Source organism: Cynocephalus volans, chromosome 11 (genome assembly GCF_027409185.1).
Source record: "Cynocephalus volans isolate mCynVol1 chromosome 11, mCynVol1.pri, whole genome shotgun sequence".
Taxonomy (NCBI): Eukaryota; Metazoa; Chordata; class Mammalia; order Dermoptera; family Cynocephalidae; genus Cynocephalus; species Cynocephalus volans.
Genome location: NC_084470.1, coordinates 11,542,094 through 11,563,287, shown reverse-complemented (window position 1 = coordinate 11,563,287; position 21,194 = coordinate 11,542,094). Strand labels below are relative to the sequence as shown.

General features: G+C 45.8%; 1 protein-coding gene across 4 annotated transcripts in view; it reads left to right on the top strand.

The window, feature by feature from the left end:
- RALGAPA2 (Ral GTPase activating protein catalytic subunit alpha 2) overlaps nt 1–20,532 on the top strand; it is a 318,832-nt gene extending 298,300 nt beyond the window's left edge. For 3 of the 4 annotated variants that reach the window (XM_063113596.1, XM_063113597.1, XM_063113593.1), the window contains 4 exons: nt 2,242–2,363; nt 15,073–15,159; nt 17,003–17,042; nt 20,096–20,532. In XM_063113596.1, coding sequence (XP_062969666.1) covers nt 2,242–2,363; nt 15,073–15,159; nt 17,003–17,007 — 214 coding nt within the window. In that variant the 3' untranslated portion in view covers nt 17,008–17,042; nt 20,096–20,532. The remainder of the gene's footprint in view (nt 1–2,241; nt 2,364–15,072; nt 15,160–17,002; nt 17,043–20,095) is intronic. The other variant, XM_063113595.1, reaches the window with a different exon arrangement.
- The last annotated feature ends 662 nt before the right edge of the window (nt 20,533–21,194 follow it).

Genomic DNA, 21,194 nt, shown 5'->3' with positions numbered 1-21,194 from the left:
TGTTCACCATTGTCCTGAGCACTGTATGTAGATGTGTTGGACACAGTGGGGACTTTCAGGAAACAGCAGGATGATAGTATGCAGAGCATGACAGGTCTTTAGAGAGATATGCCTGCTCTAACTCAGGCGCACAAGCAGACTGTGGACTGAAAGGGGGAGCCATGAATTGAGCGTTGACAGCGGTCCGAAGGCTCAGGTGGTTGTCAGCTGTAAGTTTAGCTCAGCTCTTTGAGTAATTTGTCACGCCTCACTCAGCCCCTGCTGGGCCAGCACGTGCCAGCTTAGTGTCAGAGTGCCTCTTCGCCAGACGGCCACTCAGGCCTAACGTCCTGCTGTTCCCCGGACCAGCGGCTTGCTGGGCCCATGCACGGAGGGCCAAGCCGTGGCGACAGCCAAGTGCTGTGCAGAATAAGCGTGTTCATAATGAGACGTGAATGGCATTAGTGGGTCCCTCTAGAATTGGGCCTGAGCAGGCGCTTCTCGTGGAGGAAGTTTGGCAGCCTGTTCATTAAGACGAGTCACCAGGAGTTCAGCCCGCAGTTGAGAAGCCAGCTCAGGCTCAGCCTGCCCAGGCCTCGGGCTATTGCGACTGTCTAGAGAAAAGATCAGAAATCAGCAGAGGGGCAACTTTTAAAATCCTCAGGCTCATTTTCTGTGTTTAAAGTTGCATAGAGCAAGCTTAAAGAGAAATTCTGGCACATGGCTGTCTGGTAGGGCTCTACTGCTGGGCCTGTCCTATATCTGCGCTGGCCAGCACAGTAACCACATGTGTCTACCGAGTGCTCGAAACATAGCAAGTGGGGCTGTGGAACTGAATTTTTTTCGTTTTAATTCATTAAAATTTAAACTTAGATTATATGGCCCAATGTGACTGGCGGCTACCATATTAGACAGCACAACCCTAGAATACCTCTGGTCTCATTCTGATGTGAAAATCATCCTCCGAATATAACTAAAGGAATAGGGAGAGAAAGAGCATGCATTTAGAAATTGATGTGCCTCCTTTGCCAAAAGAGAATACAAAAGTACTCGCCTATTTTAAAACACATGCTCTATTGAAAGCTAATTGGAAGGGCATAATTGTCACCAACTTAAAGAGGCCATTTTGAAAAAGATAGTTTTAAAATGCAGTGAGAAATGCTAGAATTACTTTTCCTCTTCTGGAGCTGCAAATAATAAAGCGATGGTGATGCTCACTCCCTGTGTTTCTGGAGAATTGGCATGGTTTTCAAAATGACTGAAACATGTCTGTTAACTTTTGCATTGATAATGAAGAAGGGGAAAATGAGACGTCATGCTGACTTCCCACCTATTAATTCATAAAGTCGTACATGCGGTGCCTCCAGCCATTGTCGGATTGTTCTGACGTTATCCTGTTATTGGAAGTGCATGATTCACCTTCCAAGGAAACAGAAGCCACACACAAAAGGGGAAGATTTGCTTTCTGCCCTGTGAAAGGCTGCCACACGCAGGGGTCCTATTAAGACAGCTGGAAAGTTGCTTCAGCGTGTTACGCTTGTAAGTTTTATTGGTGACTGGTTTTTGATTACACATTTGAATGCTGTGTGTTCCAGACTGCAGTTTTAATTAAAAGGCAATAGTCTCTTTTTTTTATTGCATTGTGCACTCTTTGCTAGATTCTCTCATATATTAGTTTTTATTTTCTAATGCTCATAGCTTTCTTTGGTTAGAGACTCTGATGCCCCTTCAGAGTATACCTTCCTGGCCTTCTCTTTCCCCGGTAATCTGCATTTTCTTATTTATAAAAAGTGTGCGCACCATCATATCACCGGTTCTTGCTTGAAGTATCAATTCATTGTGTCGGTAGGCTGAGAAGAATGGCTTATCCTCTGAAATAGGAAGTGGAGGTCCAGTGTTGTCCCACAGTCATCGGTGGAAAGAAATGCTGCTGCAGTCAGTATCTCTTGTTTTCATTTGTTTGTTTAAATCAACTTTGATGATCTTATCATGTTATTCTATAACTCTTGGTTTACCTATTTACTAGTGATACTAGTGTTGAATGCAGTTGAAGTCTAAGAGAAACTTAGGTCTCAAAATCAGAGTTGTATTATTAATTATGACTAATGTCTAATTTTCTGACAAGATGCAAAAGAACTTGCAAGGTGCCTTTCATACACACAAATGTAAAAGTTGCATGAGGTATTTAAAAGAAAATGAGCTGTGTCACTGTTTTGCTTGCCATGTTGCACGTGCATTCGTTTCCTTAACCAATTACTGCAGCTACGAAGAGCGAGCTCAATATCTTGAAGCAATAATTCAGAACCACCGCGAAGTAATGACATTTGAGGATTTCGCAGCCCAAGTCTTTTCTCCCTCTCCCAGCTACTCCCTCAGCGGAACGGGTGAGTGTCTACATTATTCTTCTCTCATGAGCTTAAGACGCATTCAAGCTGCAGATGTACACCTGTTTTTCACAGATAAATGCTTGCAAATTTAAGAAGAGCATTCTCCCTCTGAATCAACTAATGAATATCAAAAGGAATGATGACGTTCACTTTAATTTGTTTTGTATCTGAGCTGTTCACTCAGTTCCTTTCTTCAGCTATCCTGTTAACCTCCGAATCTAGCAAGGTTAATGAACTTTTTCTCAGTAATGTGCTCCAGTTCATTCAGGAGTGTGGGTTTCTTGCTGAGCTGGGAATATGTTTTTTAAAAGCGATGCCCGAATCAGTGCTTACTTATCAAAAAAGAGTTCCTCACAGTCGAAGTCGTTGCTGCTAATGCTAAATGGGGATTATGCTGCTGAGATACTAGGGTCAGGGATTAATGCAGGAGACATGGAAGGACAGTGTCCCCAGGTCTGTCATTACAGCAGTGCAGCATGCCCGAGCCTCTCTGGAGTGGTCTGTGTCATGTGGACAAGCTGCCGACCAGAGCAGCACCTGGTGTTGAACCCGTTTAGAAACTGGCTTACGATCATTTTCATATTAGTCCAGTGGAAAATTGCAAACATTTCCATGAATTTCCTTATTTTTAGGGTTTTACTCTTTTTATATTTACAATTTGAAAAAAATGTATACTGCCACTTAAACTGGTTATATGATTACTGTGGGTTTTTTTCAAAGAATAGAATTGTTACTTGTAAATTTCTGCATGTAATTACAGATTAATTGCCTTTTAGAGAGTAAATGGGATATTTAGTCAACGCATGTTGAAATTCTCAATGAGGGGCTTCCTTCATCTTCCACTGGTTTAAAAACAACTGTTAGAGTGTTTAATAGATTTCTAACCTGTGTCAATTGTCTCTGAACACTGCCTTACTTCTCTTATTCTGACTTGTTAACGAATATCTTACACACAAAGTGAAAAAAATTAAATTCAGTGAAATAAATCACTTACAAATAAAATCAGCCATGCATCATTGTTTGACATAGCTGGCTTCAATCCCTGCCTCTTGGAGCTTTGTTGGGAGATAAGAGGGAGAGGCATGCACTTGCACAGGGAGCCAGGAGCAGCAGGCAGAAGGCTTGGGAGATAAGCAAGCTGGCAGAGGTGAGGAGCCCGCGATTTACATAATCACGCCTCTGCTTCCTGGGGAGGCGTCAAGAAACACAGGGATGGCCTCTATTGATCTTTGTTGAACTGGAATACTAAACAACATGAGAAAAGCTTATAACTTAAAGCTTTGATTAATGTTTCTTACATTAAAAAAGTAGAACAGCTGTGAATTGAATTCTTTTATACACTCTGCCAACATTCTATCTAAGGAAAAAAGAAATCCATTTCAAGGGAAATGAAGATTTCATACCCCAGTCTGGCTAGAGGTTTGAAATCGTTTCTATTTTTTTTTGGTGAAAGAACATGAAGGATCTATCTGTAGCAAAGCAAATTTTTTAAAGATCTCATTTAGCTTTTCCCCATCCCCGTGAGATATGGGAGCATGATTTTTCAGTGCAGGTTTTTTTTTAGTTCTTGAGAAAGCTTTTTATTTCTTAAAATTAAAAGAAAAAGGTAAAATAATAACTCGATGTTTACATTCCTTAACTCCATTCCTTAACTCAACTGTTACATTCTTAAGGCTATTCATTAAGATGTAATTGAAACGAATAATGATGGACTTTATTTCTATGTATATTTTAGCCTCTATATAAATTAATTAGATCTTTTCCAAACGTTTATAATTATTTAAGCCAGTTCAAATGAGTCAGTGCATAGATAACATCTTTGGTGAGACTTTAGGAGCAATTTGAGTTTTCAAGGCCTCTACCTCAGGATTTTTAATAGGCTTCTTAGAAAATGTCATATTTTCAAAAGTTAATTAAAAAGATGAATATTCTGAAAGTATGTAAGGATGGGCATTGGAACTTTTATAAAAGGAGCATGAAACCAAACACAGGATATCAAGGCAAATGTTGACCCTTCCTCTTTTCAGATTATTAACATCAGTATTACATTACATAATGTTCATGTTTTAGGGTATTCAGTGTTGACTGATAATTTTTTATACACATATCACACCTATCTATCCTTGAGTGTGAGTTTAAATCTCGGCATATCTGTCCATAACAATGATTAGAAAAGAACTAGAAATAAACCTGATTTGAACTGCAATTTAGGGCAGTACCATGCGGGTGGAACATTTTAGCACCAGATGCATGCACATTTTCAGAACCACATCCTCTTCTCATTTACATACTGGTTTTGCTTATGAGGAATCCCTGTCCCTGTTACTACTTTTACAGATGAAAACGTTTTTCATTTGTTCACAGTGTGTTTTCTTTTCTTGAGACAAGTACAGTCAAACCCAGATGAGCCAGCTTAAACTAAGATATTGAGGTGAAGTCTGCTCTTCCAAGCAACGAGCCAAGTGGAAAAATTGACCCTGAGCGGCTTAAGCTCCCACAGTGCGCTGAGGACCCAATCAGACCATCTCTGGCCGTCAGTGTCATCAAAGCAGGGCCTTGGGCTCCTGCTCACATGCATATGCACAGTCTGAGGAATTAGGGGCTCCTAGGTTTTCTTTGTATCCTCACAACAAGAGGCTTTATAGCTAATGAAGAGGGAGAGTCACCTGAACACTGTATTTATTCCCTGAACAAAACATTTTCTCCACACTGTATTTGCAACAGCAAGCCAGAAAGCAGCATGCAGCCCCCACTTCTACAGGAAAGGCCCAATATCAGCCTTTAAGTCTCAGGGAAGCGTAAGAGATGCACAAGGTGGGAATGGCCTATGCCCAAAGGTGCCACTGTTGGAAAAAACCTCAGACTGTCCCTGCTCAGTGCTGTTGTTCATCCTCCCAAGGAGCCCTGGGGAGGCGCGTTGGCCAAGTGAACGTACCTCTCTTCAAGATGCATGGGTGGGCATGTGGGGGCTAATACATGAGTGCTCAATTTTTTTCTAAGAGTTTTGTGGGGGGTTTTTTATAAAAACCTCTTTTCCTAATCAGAAAACACAGCTACCTTGTATCTATTCTGTCCATTACGTGTACTGATAACACCTGGTATGTAATAGATACTTTTGAACTACTTTTTTACCTAGTCCTATAATTTGCCTTTCTTTATTGATTCCTTCTTTTATTGACCAGCAATAAATAATCTAAAAGGTAGCCAGTGTTAGAATATTGGTTGCAATTAACATAAATATGTTTTATGCATATATATGCATTTAACACACCCACATATTGGGGAGGGGAACTAAGTTTGTGTTTTCAGTCATGTTACCAAGGAAGGGGCCAGCAGAGATGCCTTTAAAGGGTTAACTGAAATGGGCACCCTCGACTGCTGGGAGGGACTGATGTAATCACTGCAGCTCACAGCCAAGTGCATCTGTTCACCATGAGGTCATTCTTCTGCATGCTAATGATTTGGAAAATCAAGTCTAATGTTTGACATTATCGGAAAGGATATAAATAGTGTAAATCTTTACTTTTTGGAAGCTGCTCTTATAGAACAAAAGGAGAGAAGAGAAACTTTAGCCTGGACTTGAGATTTTTTTTTCATAACTGTTTTAAAGATTGTGTCTTGGAGGAGTCCACTTGTGTCTGTTGATAAACGAATCCCAAAATCACTGTTACAGTCGCAGCTAGCAATTTGGTAGTCAGGACTATAGGTATGTCTAATTTAATATCTAATTTTAAGAATTTCCAAGTACCTTGGTCAGAAATTGATAAAAATGGATTTTTTCCCAAAGAATGTCTAAACGCAGGTTAAATGACTGGTTCTTCTCAATATCCTCGAATTGACTTGCATTTGCTGAAGATGCCAACACTATTTCTGGTTCTTTTCTACTTCAGTTTTGCTATAGAGAGCCAGCAGAGGGAGCACAGATCTTTGTTTATTTGTTAGCCCTACATAAACACTGCATTTAATTTCTCCAAGATATGGTCAGAAATATCCCTCCTTTGTGTCAGGCTGGATTGTAAAGTTTCCAGGATTTAGAACAAGTGAGAAAATTTCTCACTATGCTCCATCAGATTCTGCCACTTTTAATGTAGGTCATATTTGGAGCTTAAACCAGATTAGTCTGAGTCGGTCTGAGAATGCTGCTGCCGTTCCTGCAACTGTACATAATTACAAACTTTCATCTTTCACACAATTGCGTGGATGCTCTCTTGGAAAAGATTATTATGCTCACCTACCTAATACAAAAGATTTTTGTCATTTTTTTTCCCTACAATAAAATCATTAAGTTCACAAAAACTTTACCACAAAACTCAGCCTGGTGTCACTAGGCTATTTTGGTGGCCAATAAAATCTGCTCATAAAACTGCAGACAGATGCACTCGTGTTACCTGTTGGTCCCAAAGCGAATCTGGGATATAGATGCTACACAAACTACGTTCACAGCTCACTGGCCTTTGCCCAGAGGGATGCAGCTAAACCTAGCTTTTGCTTGCTAAGACCTCACGTAACCTCACACCATACACTGTGGTTACGTGCCCCAGGATATCGCAAGCTTGTCATTCTGCATGCAGATCCTGACAGCAGTAATTCGTTGGTTCTTTCACTGGGCAATTGATAATCAAGTTAACTCCCAGAAACGACACAAGGTAAAGCCTAACCCTAACCAAAAAAAGATCGTCCCCATTCATTGAAAGAGTGGTCATGTTACAGACCCATCCAGTATTCATTCTATCCTCTCGCTCCTGCCCTCCCTGTGAACATGGTCCTAGTAAGGTTTTGATTGACAGCACTTTTTATGCTTCCTACATGTTCAGCTTCCTCATGACTTTGCTGAAACCAACAAAGAACATCATAGAATGTTAGAGCTAGAAGGGACTTCAGGTAGTATCTGATCTAACTCCTTCACGTTAATTTTCAGTAAGTTGAAGACTAAGCCATGTGGGGACAACCAAAGGATGGGCACGTTGGAAGCAGGGCCAGCCCAGCCCTCACCTCCCCTCCACATGTGAAAGTGTAAGCCCAGTGCCCTCCCTCTGATAACAGTCCCATAATCAGAGCCACAGCTGCTGGCTTTTCATTAATATTAAAGACCAGGATTAAAATATTGGTTGCAGTTGACCAATTAACTCCATCCAGATAATCCAGAAGTTTTCCTTAAATGCATGTCCTCTTATATCACTGTGTACTCAAGGACTCACAGCCACCCTACTCAGCACGTTCAGCATGTGGGGTGGTAACTGGCCATGGTGTTGCCACACATCCTGCAAACAACTCACCATCCGCACAGACATCTCTTCCACCCCAGTGATCCCTTCTGAACCAGACACATAACTGGCTTGATTCTCACTCCTTTTCTCTTTTTCTTTTTCTTCTTTTAATTTATGATGTATTCTTCTTGAAAAGATGATAAAGCATTGATAGAAAGGTTTTAGGCACCTATAATCCCATCACCCAAACATTGGATTCACCTGTGAAGCTATAAAAATATTAATGCGTGGGTCCCTCCACCAGAAACTCAGATTTATTGGTCTGTGGTGTGCCTAGGCATGGGATTTAAAAAAACAAGTCCAAAAAACTGTGTGCATTTTAATATGCTAGCAGGACTGAGAACAACTGTCCCAAATCAAGCATGTCTATAATGTTTAGGTCCTCTAGCTTGTCTTCACTTATATCTTGATTTTTCTTAGCATAGGTAAGACTTTATCCTGTGTGGGTCTTCTTTCCACAATAGACCATGAATTCTTCCGAGAATGATGCATGCCATTTCTTTTTGACAATAACCTGTGCAATCGGAGTAAAATAGGAAGGAGGACAGAAAGGAGTGAGGCTGCTGCTTTAAGCAGCAAGGTGTGTCTCCAGACCACAGATGTGTTGGGCCTGATGCAAGATGCAGAACAAACACCTGTAATTATGCTCGTCTGTCCCCCTCCCTTCCTGTTCTCCTAGTGGAAGTGGGCCAGTGATAAGCAACATGGTCAAAACCAATGTGGAGAAAGGCAGAGAAGCCAGGAGCCTGGTTCATCCACAGAGTGGATAATGCAGTTCTGAATAACTGAAACTTGATTTGAGATGCTTTTGTAAATGGTATTGAAGGTTTTAAAGAAAATTCTCCATTGCGCTGTTTAGCATCACATTTTCCTTCATGCCTATTTATCCCTTTGTCCTTTTAAAACTCTTTTGGTCTCCTCAGTGTCAGCTCTGGAAGGGGGAAGAAAGAGATGAGACAAACATTTTTCTATTTGATCAGCTAGAAAACGATGCTGCTGCCTATCAAATGTTACCATCTCTGATCGTCCTCCCTTCCCTTGGCAGCTGCCCCTGAGCAGGACTGTGCAGGGTACTTTAGGGGACACAGAGGCTCTGGGGACCTCGTGCAGGCCTGTGTCTTTCCTTCTCTTGTGGAGCTTGACGTCTTGTTGGAAAAAAGCAGACACTCATGAATAACAAACAAAAAATGGCTATTTATTAGTAAACCCAGATTAGTTGGCTCCAAACTAACTACATGTCAAGAAGATACAGTCAGCCAGTAGTTTAGGTCAGTTAGATTGAGACTTCCCTGAGATGGGCCATGCCATCTGTCAAGTGAACCTGGAAGAGGGTGACAACTTGCTCTTGTGTATTAGATATTCTCCTAAGCATCTTGCCAGCCGGTTTTTAACTATCCCATGGTAGCTAACATCTGAGCACTGGAAAGCCGATGGACAATAAGGACAGAAGGGAGGACAGTAAATGTGGGAAAAGCAGAGGAGAAGAAACTACAGTTTTCAGAAGCATTGTAGGGACCCTCATGTCCCTGGGGTTGGTGTCCAGATTGGGGTGTTCATAACTTCCCAGAATAAGAAGGGATTTCAGATGATTTATTCTGAAGTATTGATGTTGCATTGAATTTGTTCCTGTGGAAGAACTTTGAAGGCGCTACTTTTTCTGTGAAATGTTACCATTAGGTTAGTTCTGAATTGCCAGTTCTTACAAGCTTTTGAGTGCGGGTGGCATCTTCCTCCGCCTCACTGTTAATTACAGCTTGGGGATGCTTTAGCAGTTGCCCAGAGATGGCCAGTAGATACCAAGAATTTTTCACATAGACGATTTTTTGGAAATGACTCAATTAAATCTTATTTGAAATAAACTTGAGAATTTGTTTCAGAAGAACCTGGAGCTTCTGACACCTGAGGTTCACATTCCTCGTGAACTATGAGTCTGGCCCCCGAGTCCTTCTGGCCTAGCAGGTGGTACATGTACAACCTCAGCCACTGGGGGGTCTCTGGAAGACACAATGGTTTTGCTCAAATTTCTGTTTAGCAAAAACCAAACTAAAGCAGAGGCCAAGTAGAACCTCTCTTACTTAAGTCTGCTGGTGGAAAGAAGAAAGACTATTTCATATGATCCTTTTCCTGAAAGATACAGGGTGACAACCAGGAAATGAACTTGTGAGTAGCATAATAAAGAGAAAAGCTGGTTACTTTTTACCTGTTAGCCTTTGAAATCCCTCAAAAGACTGGGGAGGAAAATCCCTTAAAAATGAGAAACGCCCAGTCAATTTTGAAATAGATAGACAGATTAATAAATAGCTACTGGGTTTCTTAGCATATGAGAAACCCAGTAGCATCACTGTAGACAGTACCAAGAAAGAATACACAAAACTATTTTGCGATCACTTCAGGAATAGGAGACAATAAAATCCCAGATACATAGAGGACATGTTCCACCCACCTGTGTCCCCGACACTGAGGTTCCTCTGGCCATCTCCACAGGGCTCAGCTGTTACCTGTCATAGGAGCCAGTGGCCTGCGCCCTTCCCGGCATCTGTCCTCTCCTGAGCAGGATCGTGGGATCTGGGAGATTGCCTGAAAGTAGGAAAAGCCACTATGGGTCTTTAGGGGCTCACTCGGGAAGGATCTACTCCCCCATAGCCTGAGTGTCAGGCAAAACAAAAAGCACAAACACACCACCTTGCCATTGCTGCTGAAGTGTGTTTGGGCAGACCCTGCAGCCAGTGCGTGTGGCAGAGCCCGGTGCATGGTCATTAGGGAAACCCTGCTCCCTGGCTACCTCCCTAGGGCACAGAGAAGTAGCTAGAGAAACAGCCTGACTCCAGTTAGTGCCACAGCCTTCTGCTTCATGTCTGGGCATGCAGCTTTCTGAGGCCAGACTCTACTGACCAGGGTGACATTAGCTGACCCAATAGCATCAGGAGTGAGAGTCCCAGAGGAAGAAAGAAGCCAGAGATGGAAGTCAGCAGGCCACAGGGCTGACTCTGCTCTTTATCCTAGCTACTTAAAGCTGGCGACTCACTAGAGTCCATTTATAGATATTAAAACTCAGATCCAGTTCAGGTCCTGGGGACACACGTGCACCTTTGCTGCAGCTTAAGCGGGTGGGAGCTGTGGCTTCACTGCTCAGAGTATCTTGCAATCCCCACGAGGGTAGGGCCTTCAGACAGTCATTCCTGAATGTTTTTTGAACACTTAATATGACAGATGCAAAAGTGGGCAAAGCTGTCCCTTCACTGAGGCTCCCCTTGCCAGTGGGGACGACAATGACAGAGGCTGCTGTCCGGAGCTGGTGAGAGCTAAGAAGCAGACAACACTGGGAAAGGAGACTCAGGAGCACTACCTACCAAGAAAAAGTCCCCTAGGGTGGGGGTGCCCTCTAAAGTAGGGATGGCCTCGCCAAGAAGACTCTTTGAGAAAAGACTTGAAGGAGGTGAGGGGGCAAGCCATATGTTGGAGGGAGGGGCAGCAAGTGCCAAGGGCCTGCGGCAGGAAACTTCCTGGAACTTTCAAACAACAGCGAGGAGTACAGTGTGGTTAGAGTAGAGCGAACAAGAGACTGAGGAGGAGACCGAAGGTCAGAGTGGCCCTGCAGTCCGAGGGAAGCATCTTGGCTGTTACTGTAGTGAGACAGACAGCTGTTGGAGGGTGTTAAGCAGTGGGTGACATGATATGACTCTCATTATGAAAGATCTCTCTGGCTTCAGTGGGGAGGATATGGTGTAGAGGGACAAGCGGGATGCTACTCACCATGTGTTCCCATCAGTGGCGTGCAGCAGGCTTGTAGTACACACTTGACGAATGAGTGTTGCGGCAATACAAGAGGTGCGCTCTCCCTGAACATTCTCTGCGGGGACACCAGAGGGACCCTCAGTCATGCCCCTCACCCCAGTGCCACAAAATGCAGCCCCTGACCTGGACTGTCCAGGTGAAAGGAGCACAGTGACACCCACCTCTTCATAGAGGAAGGTTTGGGTGGTGGGAGGAGGTGAGGAGATGGGCAGAACTTGACCTGCAGTCACATGGCCCACCCCCATCCTTAAGACCCCAAGACTCACAAAGGATCCAGTGGTTACGAACATGTGTGCTGACATGGAGAATCATGCAGGTAGCTGTCCCCAGTACACAGAAAATTATTTCAAGAGACATAAATGATTCAGTGATCCAGAAGAGCCAGGATGTGAGGGTGAGTTTCCTCAGCATTGTTTCACTCTTATAAAAATGGCCTCTAGGACAATCTGTGGATTATAATTGCTCTTTGCATATATGTACAGATTTGCAATTTACTGCACACTGTCCCCAAAGTCCACCTCCATAGGGTAAGACTTATCTCTGGCAGTTGAGGAACTGAGGAGGGTTGGCTTTTTCATCTTCAGGTGGCTGTTCATGTCAAGAGCTGGCCTCCGTGCTGAGGTCTTGCTGTTCCCAGCCAGGATTCACTGAAGCCACCCTGCAGGCCCCCCACCGTTGGTGCCTGATGCAGGAGCCCTTTTGCGGCAAAGGCAAAATGTTACCCCCCCTCCGGAGGCAGAAAGGACTATTTTATAGAATTTATGAATTGTACAATTTCTACAGTGGCAATGCACATCCACTGTGACAGAGATAACAGAGAGTTAATTGAAGTATTGCCTCCTGTAGAATTCAAATGGTGCACTACAGGAAGAATCCACATCTAGAATTTTGGACCAAAACTACTTCCTTGATGTCTGAAGACAACAAGACAGTTTTTATCAGTTAAACTACCAGACAGTTCCATTGTATGTGTAACGTTTGCTCAGACGTGTGAGACAAATACCTCACAAATACCAGTGAGTGGGAGAACTCACTGTTCCTCCCACAAGTCACCACAGACTTAACTGCTGTGTTTTCTTCAGCTGCTGATTATTAGGGAATTGTTTTTTAAAAATTAGTCCTGAGCGACACACACAATCCCAGTGTGTCCTGGGGAAAATCACAATGTTATCCACCCTCACCACCCCAGCCACTCCCGAGTTGTTTTAAGATGGATAAATTCAAGTTATAATAAACTTGAGACAACTTTGAAGGGGGAAATGTCACTGAAAACTAGTGTCTCACCTGCTGGGTGGCCCTATTTGCCTTGAGAGTGGCAGAAAGTTTGCATTTTGGCACAGGAGAGGCACCGGTGGCATCCACGAAACTCAGTCACTGTCCTCGTTCCCCTGTTTCCCTGGGTACCTGCAAGGCATTTTTCCCTCTAAATCTTGGAGCCATTCCTGTTGTTTTACTTTTGGAGTAGTGGGAGCGGTAATGCTGCCCAGAGCAACTTCTATTCTGCTTTGTCATTTTTAAAAACAGCTTTATTGAGGTACAATTCACGTACCATGCAATTTATCCATTTAAAGTGCACAATTTAATGTTTTAGTATTTTCACAAGGTTGTGAAACTATCACTACAATCTAATTCTAGAACATTTTTATCCCCCCACCAACCAGCCCCTGGCAGTCACTAATCCACGTTCCACCTACATCGATCTGCCTAATCTGGACCTTCCATATAAGTGGAATCTACGCAGTGTGTGGCTTTCGGCGTTCTTTCACTTAGCATGTTCTCAAGGTTCATGCTTCTTGTAGCATGCATCAGTATTTTATTTGTTTTTATTGCCAAATAATATTCCATTGTCATGATAGACCATATTTTCTTGTCCATTCATCTGTTGATGGACATTTGGGCTGTTTCCACTTTTTGGCTGTTATGCATGTTGCTGCTGTGAATGTTGGTGTGCTGTTTTGCCATCACTGATGTGAATTCAGTCTGGTCAGATGAACAGCCTCCCTGTGGCTAAGATGCAACCAAAATCTTCGTATTCGTGTTCTGTGAGATAGCGAGAGGGTCTGGAAACCTTGTTCCATTATGGCCTAACAAGAAAGTTGACACCAACATAACTAATTTTAAGTTTATGATTTAGTTTAATTTAGTCATAGATCCATAAGAGTACATTATAGTTGTAGAAGGGAAAGAGAAAAATGCCCGGAAAGTTTCTTCATGAACGTTCCACCTGCTTGCTGTGCCCGTGCACAGGTGCGTGAGCATGTGCAGGCACCCAACACACACGCACTCCCTCCCTCTCTTCCTGTGGGTCCAGCTGTCCTAGCTTTCTGCTTCAGAACCAAAGTGGATGGCAAGCCCAGCAACCAAAAAGAGGAAGCCAAGCCCAGAGCCATGGCCGGGCACAGCCACTGCTGCTGGATTGGAAATACTGGAAGCCATCCTCGGGCCATTTGGAGATGTTAATCAGGCTGGCTAATTCCCACTGGTCGTGGGTTGCCAGTGTTGAGTTGAGTGTGTGGGCTTACCCCATCCACTGCCTGCACCTGTTCCCTTCCTAAGAACCATTCCAAGGGGTCTGAATAGCCCAGACAGCTCTCTGATCTGCCTTCCTGCTGGTAAGATATTTAGTACTTCCCTAAAGCTGGAACTTTGGTCCACTATTTCTCTCCCTCATCCATGCCAGCTCTCAAAATAATTCTTTTTCCTAATTATCTTGAACCAGCTAATCATTTTCCACACTGACTGTTCCATAACAAGGATGCAGGGAGAGGCAGCCCCTTTCTTGTCTGATCCGGCCCGATGCTGTCCCAGGTGGCAGGCCTGGATGGCAGCCTTTGCTCAGAGATAAGAAGCTCACTTCAAATCCTTGCTCTTTTGCTCCCCCAGTGAGTACAGCTGGAGAAAACATGCCATGAAAAGACCCACCAAATGCTGAAAAGCCTTTGCTATGCAGAGCTGTATAGAACACAACAAATTTCCAATCAGCCCTGTGCTTTTTTAAATCCTTGTCTGATATCCAGAGTATCAAAGAAGTCACGTGAGGCCAAAGAAGTAAGACATCTTTCTTTGAAGGTGACTTCTGGATTCTCCAGGCTCAAACTTCATGTCTGAGCCACCCACTAGCCACAGTTTGGTCCTTTGGTTTCTGAGTTAAACCTTTTAAAGTTTTAACTTTAAGACTCTCCCTGAGGAGTCTCTAAGCTGTTCTTAGATGTGAAGGGGCTGACTCCTGATTACCAGCACCACCGAAGTGTAAGAATGGCTTCAAATTTAAGTCTGTGCATATTAACCCTGTAACCTGATGTTGCTTAACCTTCTTCCATCATCACCCCACTGTGGAGTCCTTTAAGACATTTTTATTTCTGAATTTGTCCCCCTCCCTGATACACCACAGAAATACCATGTATCTGTTTATTTAAAGTACTTATATCTGTGCTTTATACATATAAAAAGTAAGATATTTTTGCCCCCAGGGAGTGACACCACCCGTTAGACTGCATGCTGTAACTCCTCTGCCAGACCCCCAGAGACAGGGGTTTCATCTGCTTTGTTCACTGCTGTAGCCCAGAGCCTAGAAAAGTACCGGGCACATATCCAGTGCCCATTGATGGAAGGATGAAATAATTATGCTTCGTGTCTCTCCCCAGCCCCTCAGGCATCATGTGTCTCTAGAGTCTTCCCATCCCTCATCTCCAAGCACAGTCTCTCTTCTGGTGCCTTCCAACACTGCCCAGGTTAGTTGATGCTTCGTGCTCACCCCCAGGGATGTATCAGGAAGCTGACAGCCTACTCCTCTGTTCCAACAACTGGGACCCCACCCCGCGGGAGCATTGCCTGTGTGTCAAGGCCAAGTGACATTTGAGCCCCGTGGAATAATCAAGGCAGCCCCCAACTGCCTTCATCTTTGCATCTCCTTAACTCAACCATGGATTGGCAGTTACTGAGACATTCTTTGTGGTCCAGCACACCACACCAGCCTGCGTCTGGGGACGCACAGGAGAGGAGCAAACCAGTCCTCATCAGCAATTACAAACAAGTCCTCCATTGTTAGCCACACCATCTGCTTTCTTGGTTTCTACCAATCGGGTGCCTGTACGCATAGCACAACCAGGGCAGAGGGGGCTGCAGGGGAGTGAGATCAGGGAGCCCCTTCATAAAGAGACCCTTTGCTCACATTGGAGAGCGTCAGTAGCTCTGGAAAGCTGCGCCTCCACAACTCAAGCTAGACCCGTACAGAGATGCTCCGTGTTTGCTGTCTTCCATGAGAGGAAATGGGGGCCTGTCAGTGCAGTGCACTGGGGCGAAATAGAAAATCTAGATCATTACATTATCCAGAGGATCCACGGAAAACATTCTAGTCTGTTACTAACAATCAACACCAGCCCAGAACTTCTCATGTGTGTAGAGCACAATCAACATGTTGAAAAGGACTGGTGTTCACAGTGGTTGGAAATCAAACCAAGGAAAGAGAATGCTACTGGTTCATTCACGATCAGTTATTGATCCTGAAACTCCTAACCCCAAGTAATTTTCTTTTCTTTCTTTCTTTTTTTTGTATGTGGGGGATGAATTTTCATCCATAGATTGGAAAACATGTCTTCATATAAGTGCACATTTCTTTCAAGAGCCCCAGCTAGGAAATGTCAGTGGTCCCTCTGAAGCACCGTCTTAGAAACTGGCACTGGTCATTGTGCCAGCCTTGGCAGATGGGGTCAGCAGGATATCCATGTTTGCAGCTATGGTGTGCAGACAGTGGTCAATGTTGCTGACAAATGTCCTTTGTCCAGATTTGTCTAGTGACACTGAGTTCAGGTGGGCTGTGGGGGTTGGGCTGAGTAGCTGCTGCCTGGTGCAGAAGGATGGAACTTCTGCTGAGGAAAGCTCACGGAGGAAATCGGATGGTGTGGAAGGGCAGGGTGACTGGAAGAACCTGTCACCTGTATAGAAAAGCTAAGATCCCTCTGGGTTTGGTGTGACTGCTGAGATCTTGCTGCTCTGAGAGTGAGAGAGTGAGCTTGTGGTCCCCTTCCCAAGCCTGCGTCTGCACAGCACGCTGCACGTCTCCTCCCTAAGAGCTGTCGCACTGCAGGTGACACTGGTGCTGAATTAACACACTGTGTGCAACTCAGAAGCCTGTAAAATGAAACTTGGAGACATGTAAACTTGCACACCTGGGGGTTTCAATTATTTCTTCAGGTCATCCATTGAATTCCAAGTGCTAGTCTTGAAAACTTTTATCTTTGACTATATTTTAGACCAAATCAGTCAGGAAAGGTTGGGCACCAGGAAAAGGAGACAGTTGTCAGGACTGCCCAGTGTCTGTAGAGCTCCTAACAAGGTCTGTGTTGGGCATCCTAGGAGTTTGAATGTCTCTTTTGTTGCACATTTGTAAATCAGCTAGTACTTTGTTCCATCAAGTAGAATTTTCAAGTGAATTTTCAGTTCTTGATCTACAAGGGTGCAAGAATACTCACCAAGTTCAGGAATAAATGTGTCACTAGCACTGTGTTAATTATCATGTTGGAGCGATGGGGTGCCACGCTTGTATTCATTTGATTTTATGTTCTTTCTCTTCAGATTAAAATATGTAAAGATCTCAGTACAATATTTGATCAAGGTAAGACTGACACTTCATTGGATTTCCCCCAACTGCCCTGCTCTTGGGGTGGGGGTGGAAAGTTACTAACAGGCCTCCCCCCAAGCCCATGCTGCTCCATGCCCCTGGCTGCCCAGGCTTCCCTGCCAAGGGGCCCTGCTGCACCCCTGCCCCGCATGTCTGAGCTTCCCTGTGCGCTGCGGGCAGAATCCAACACCAACACCTGCCATCCCGGAAAATGTCTTTGTCGCCCACCCTTTTGTGTGAGGGGCTGCAAGGAGCCAATGGGTACTGGGGCCGCCCCCTTTTTTGTTGCTGGAGCCTGGAGGAGCAGGATCTTGAGATGGGCCGATAAGACACGGCACGTGCTGGGCTGGCCTTTGACCGCTCGCCTTAATGGAGGCCTCCACGCAGGGAGGGCAGCTTGTCGAGGGGACTGCTGAATGGAACAGCTGGGAGAGGAAAGGCAGACAAAAGCTGGGGAGCGCAGAGGGCGGAGAACCCGGGGATCGGCTGCAATCTAGGACCTGGAGGGCAGGCCGGCCAGCAGGTGTGACCTCCCCGGTGTCGGCTCTCTGTCCTGGGTCTGGGGTCCAGGCCCTGCCCAGAGCTGCTGATGGACGGCAGCCGCCTCAGCAGGGCTGGCTGAAAACCCTCTCCGGTGTGGCGCAGGCTATACTGACTGGCAGGCTCACGGCAGCAGAGAGTAGTTGATGACGATAGCAACAGTGGCAGTGCCACTGAAAGGAGAGAGGAGTGAGGGAGCTTCACGTACTGTCACCTGCCAGCGTAAGGTGTGACGCGCAGACACGGCCACTGTTCGTCTCAGTCAATGTGCAAGTGGGAGGTTAGGCTCTAGATTTGTTGGTTTGCCCAAAGCACCTCCCTCTCCCCCAGGCAGGGGCTGTTGCACCTACAGGCCGGATGAGCAGCCAGTGGCAGAGCAAGCTGCCCCTCCAACCCCGCTGCTCCTCCTGCTTCCTGCAGCCGTGAGGTGGCCCAGGACGGGTATTGTCCCAAACTAGCCTCACTCACATCAGTCCTCGGAGGGTGACAAAAGCCACAGAGTCTGGGTGCCACATCGGGATAGGGCAGAGCAGGCCTATACAATCCCTCCCAGCAGGGGGGATTTTGTGCAAAAGTTTTTATTTGCTGGGCCCCTCATAGCCATGCGTGTCCTACTGCTCCTGCCACAAAAGTGGTGAAGTGGGGCTCTAGTGTCTCTCAGATAGGCCCCGGCTTGTCACCTATTTGAGGAAGAGGCCAAGCGAGCAGAGCCGCTGGTCACAGCTTGCGGTGGACTATCATATGAGCAAGGCACGCTGCTCACTCTGCAGCTGCCGCCTCACCATCCGTCACGGGTCCCATGGACACACCAGGAGCCACTGTAGGCTGAGGGCATGCCAGCACGGTTAGGGACTGCAGGCATGTGTGGGGCACTGTGGCACTGGCTCTGCCCCAGCTCCAGGTGTGGCTTTGCCCTTCGCCCCCGGACCGTGGGGTCCCTGCTTTCAGATGCATGGGTGCCCTTGGCTGCAGAGCTTCCTGCTGCTCACTTGGGTTCATCAGTGGGAGAATCTGGCCCTGCCTCACTGCAGGAACTCGGGCACCCCTCCTGGCCCTCCTGGTCCTCCCTGGTGGGCGGCAGGTGGGGTGGAGGCACTGAATTGTTTTCCTTCTAATCCAGAATTAGCAGAATTCACTCTTTCACTTGGTAGCTTTGAACATCACTTTATGTCTTTCATTTACTTGCTTTTTTTTTTTTTTTTGCTGCCTTATCCCAATTGGTCTGATTACAGTAGTGGGTGGGTGGCATTTCAGACTGGAACATCATCTGGGATTCAGTCAGATTTGTTGCCCTCTGCTGCCCTGTGCCCCTGGACTAAAGCTACAGGGGGTGCCCAGATGCCTGTCATAGCCCTGTCTGTCATGGGTGACAGTCCAGCTGTGCTACCTTTGTCAGAGCAGCCTGTTTTCAGAGACAAAAACAGTGGGTGAGAGGCTGCTGTCTCTGCCCAGCCTTACAGGCTGGAAGGGAGGGGACGGTATAGCCCCAGCCCTTGGAGTCTGAAAGTGCTGAATTTCAGAGCACACTGGGGAAGGTCACCTCCACAGGTCCAGGCATGTTTGCAAGTATTGATTTCGGAAGCTGTTCCTAGAAACAATAAGGTAAGGTCAGAAAATGAAAAAAGATGCTGTCTGTGAATAAAATAACCTACTTAACTTAATTTCAAATGCCAATAATAATTTCAAAGGCCAAAGCCCTGGAAGTGGAGCACATAGGGGGGAAGATGGAGCGTCCTGCTGTGGAGGTTTGCTCCAACCAGAGGCCATGCAGGGAAACTCGGGGCGTAACTCAGCAGGGTTTAGAAATGTATCATGAGGGGAAGGGTGATGAAATGATCCCGTCCTTCGCAGAACAGTCCTAGGGGAGACCAGACTCCACCGGCAACAGGGGCCAGGTATTGCAGCAGGCGTTCTTGTGTTCCTCAGAGCACCCTGGGCATGGGGCTGCAGATACGCAGGCTTTAATTGTATTCCTTTTCCCTCCAGTGCTAAATCGCTGTATGCTCCTCTGGACTCATTCAGACAAGCAATTTAGTTCTGACTCCTAGTCTCAGTCCTTTGGGGAATAACTGAGTTGTAACTCATTGTGTAAAATATCAATATGTAAACACAGGGGTGCATGAGCTTTGCAGGAAGTTTCCCTGGCTCCTTCATTGACTCTGGTCAGTGCTTCTCCATCGGCTCTGCCTCCCTTGTGCTGTGGTCAGATGCTTCTTCTCTTCATGCTTTACTTGGGGCCTCAACAGTAAGGTGAATTAATTTCAAAAAGATCCAGAGTTTCTGCTATGCTGCAGAAAAGCCCAGGGCAGAGACTAGGAAGAGAGACATTCATTTGTGGATTCATTTGACAAACTTCTTTGCAAGCACAGCTGGGGTGGGGTGGTCATCACACCCTCTTCTCGGGGACGGGGTTCCCTTTCTTCTGAGGGCCACAAACCCTCCCCTGGATCTGTGGCCATAGAGCCTCAGCCACTCCATGACTTGGCTGTTCTCTGCTTCCTCTTCAGGGGCCCTGGCCTCCAGCCTGAGGGCCATTGTGAGGAGCTCCTTGGTGTGGAAGAGACGGATGAGACTCCCCACCCCTTCCCAGAGCCCCTAAACCCAGAGACACTGGGAAATGCTGTCGCTGTGCTAGTGTCCTCAGCCAGTCCTCCCGTGAATGGACTTCTGAAGTCAAAGGGGAATCCCACCAATGTTCAGGTGGAACTTTCCAACTGGGCAGTGTCATCTGGTCCTGAAGCCTCACAAACCTTGCACTTCCAAAGAAGAAAAGAAAAAGTCACCAACAACCAGAGACAAGCCTGCTGTTGCACAGGCACTGACGTGGCTGCTCCACAGAGCACAGCAAGACAAGATTCTGGGCTTTCAGGGAGGGGACAGAGGGCAGTAGGTTTCTGTACCCCATGTTGTTTTCTTTCATTTATAAACCTAAGCATGACTCACAGAGGGGCCAGCAAAACTGCTTAGTTGTTTAGAGAATTTTCTCTGCATTGATTTTGCTAGTTCTTCTTATGTTAGGTTTTATGGTTTACTCAAAAATTTCATCATCATGAAAATTGGCTTTCCCCAGGGTCTTTTGCCCAGGAGAAGTTTTACCTCAGTTGTTGAGTCTTTTTCCACCTGGTGCCTGATGCCCACTAACTGAGGAGAGGTTTTCCTGACCACCTGGAGGCTCTCCGGGTCATGACAGTGGCACTCCCATGTGACAACACTCAGAAGACTCTGGACATACAGGGTCCTGTCCATGCGAGAGCTCCTGTAGGACAAGAAGCTTCCTAAGGCTCAGCGTGGCACAGCACGACACGGTGCAGCACAGCGCCACATCCACCCAAGAGGCGTGTGCCAGATTCAGGCACATCTGGAGTGTCCACAGGCCTCAGGAAACTTCACCCTGCAGTTTTGCTTCTGTCTATTGTTTTAGGGTCACAGATTTCAAACAAGAGACCTAATCTGTATTTGTTACCCAGTTGCCTCCAAGGAAGTTACATTGGGTCTGTTTTAAAGGAAAGAAAGTGCAGATAGACAGTGAGAAGCCCTGCCTTTTGTCTGGCTCACCCCGCTCCCTTGCTGGGTTCTCTGGGTGGACCCTGCCCATCTAGCAGCAGA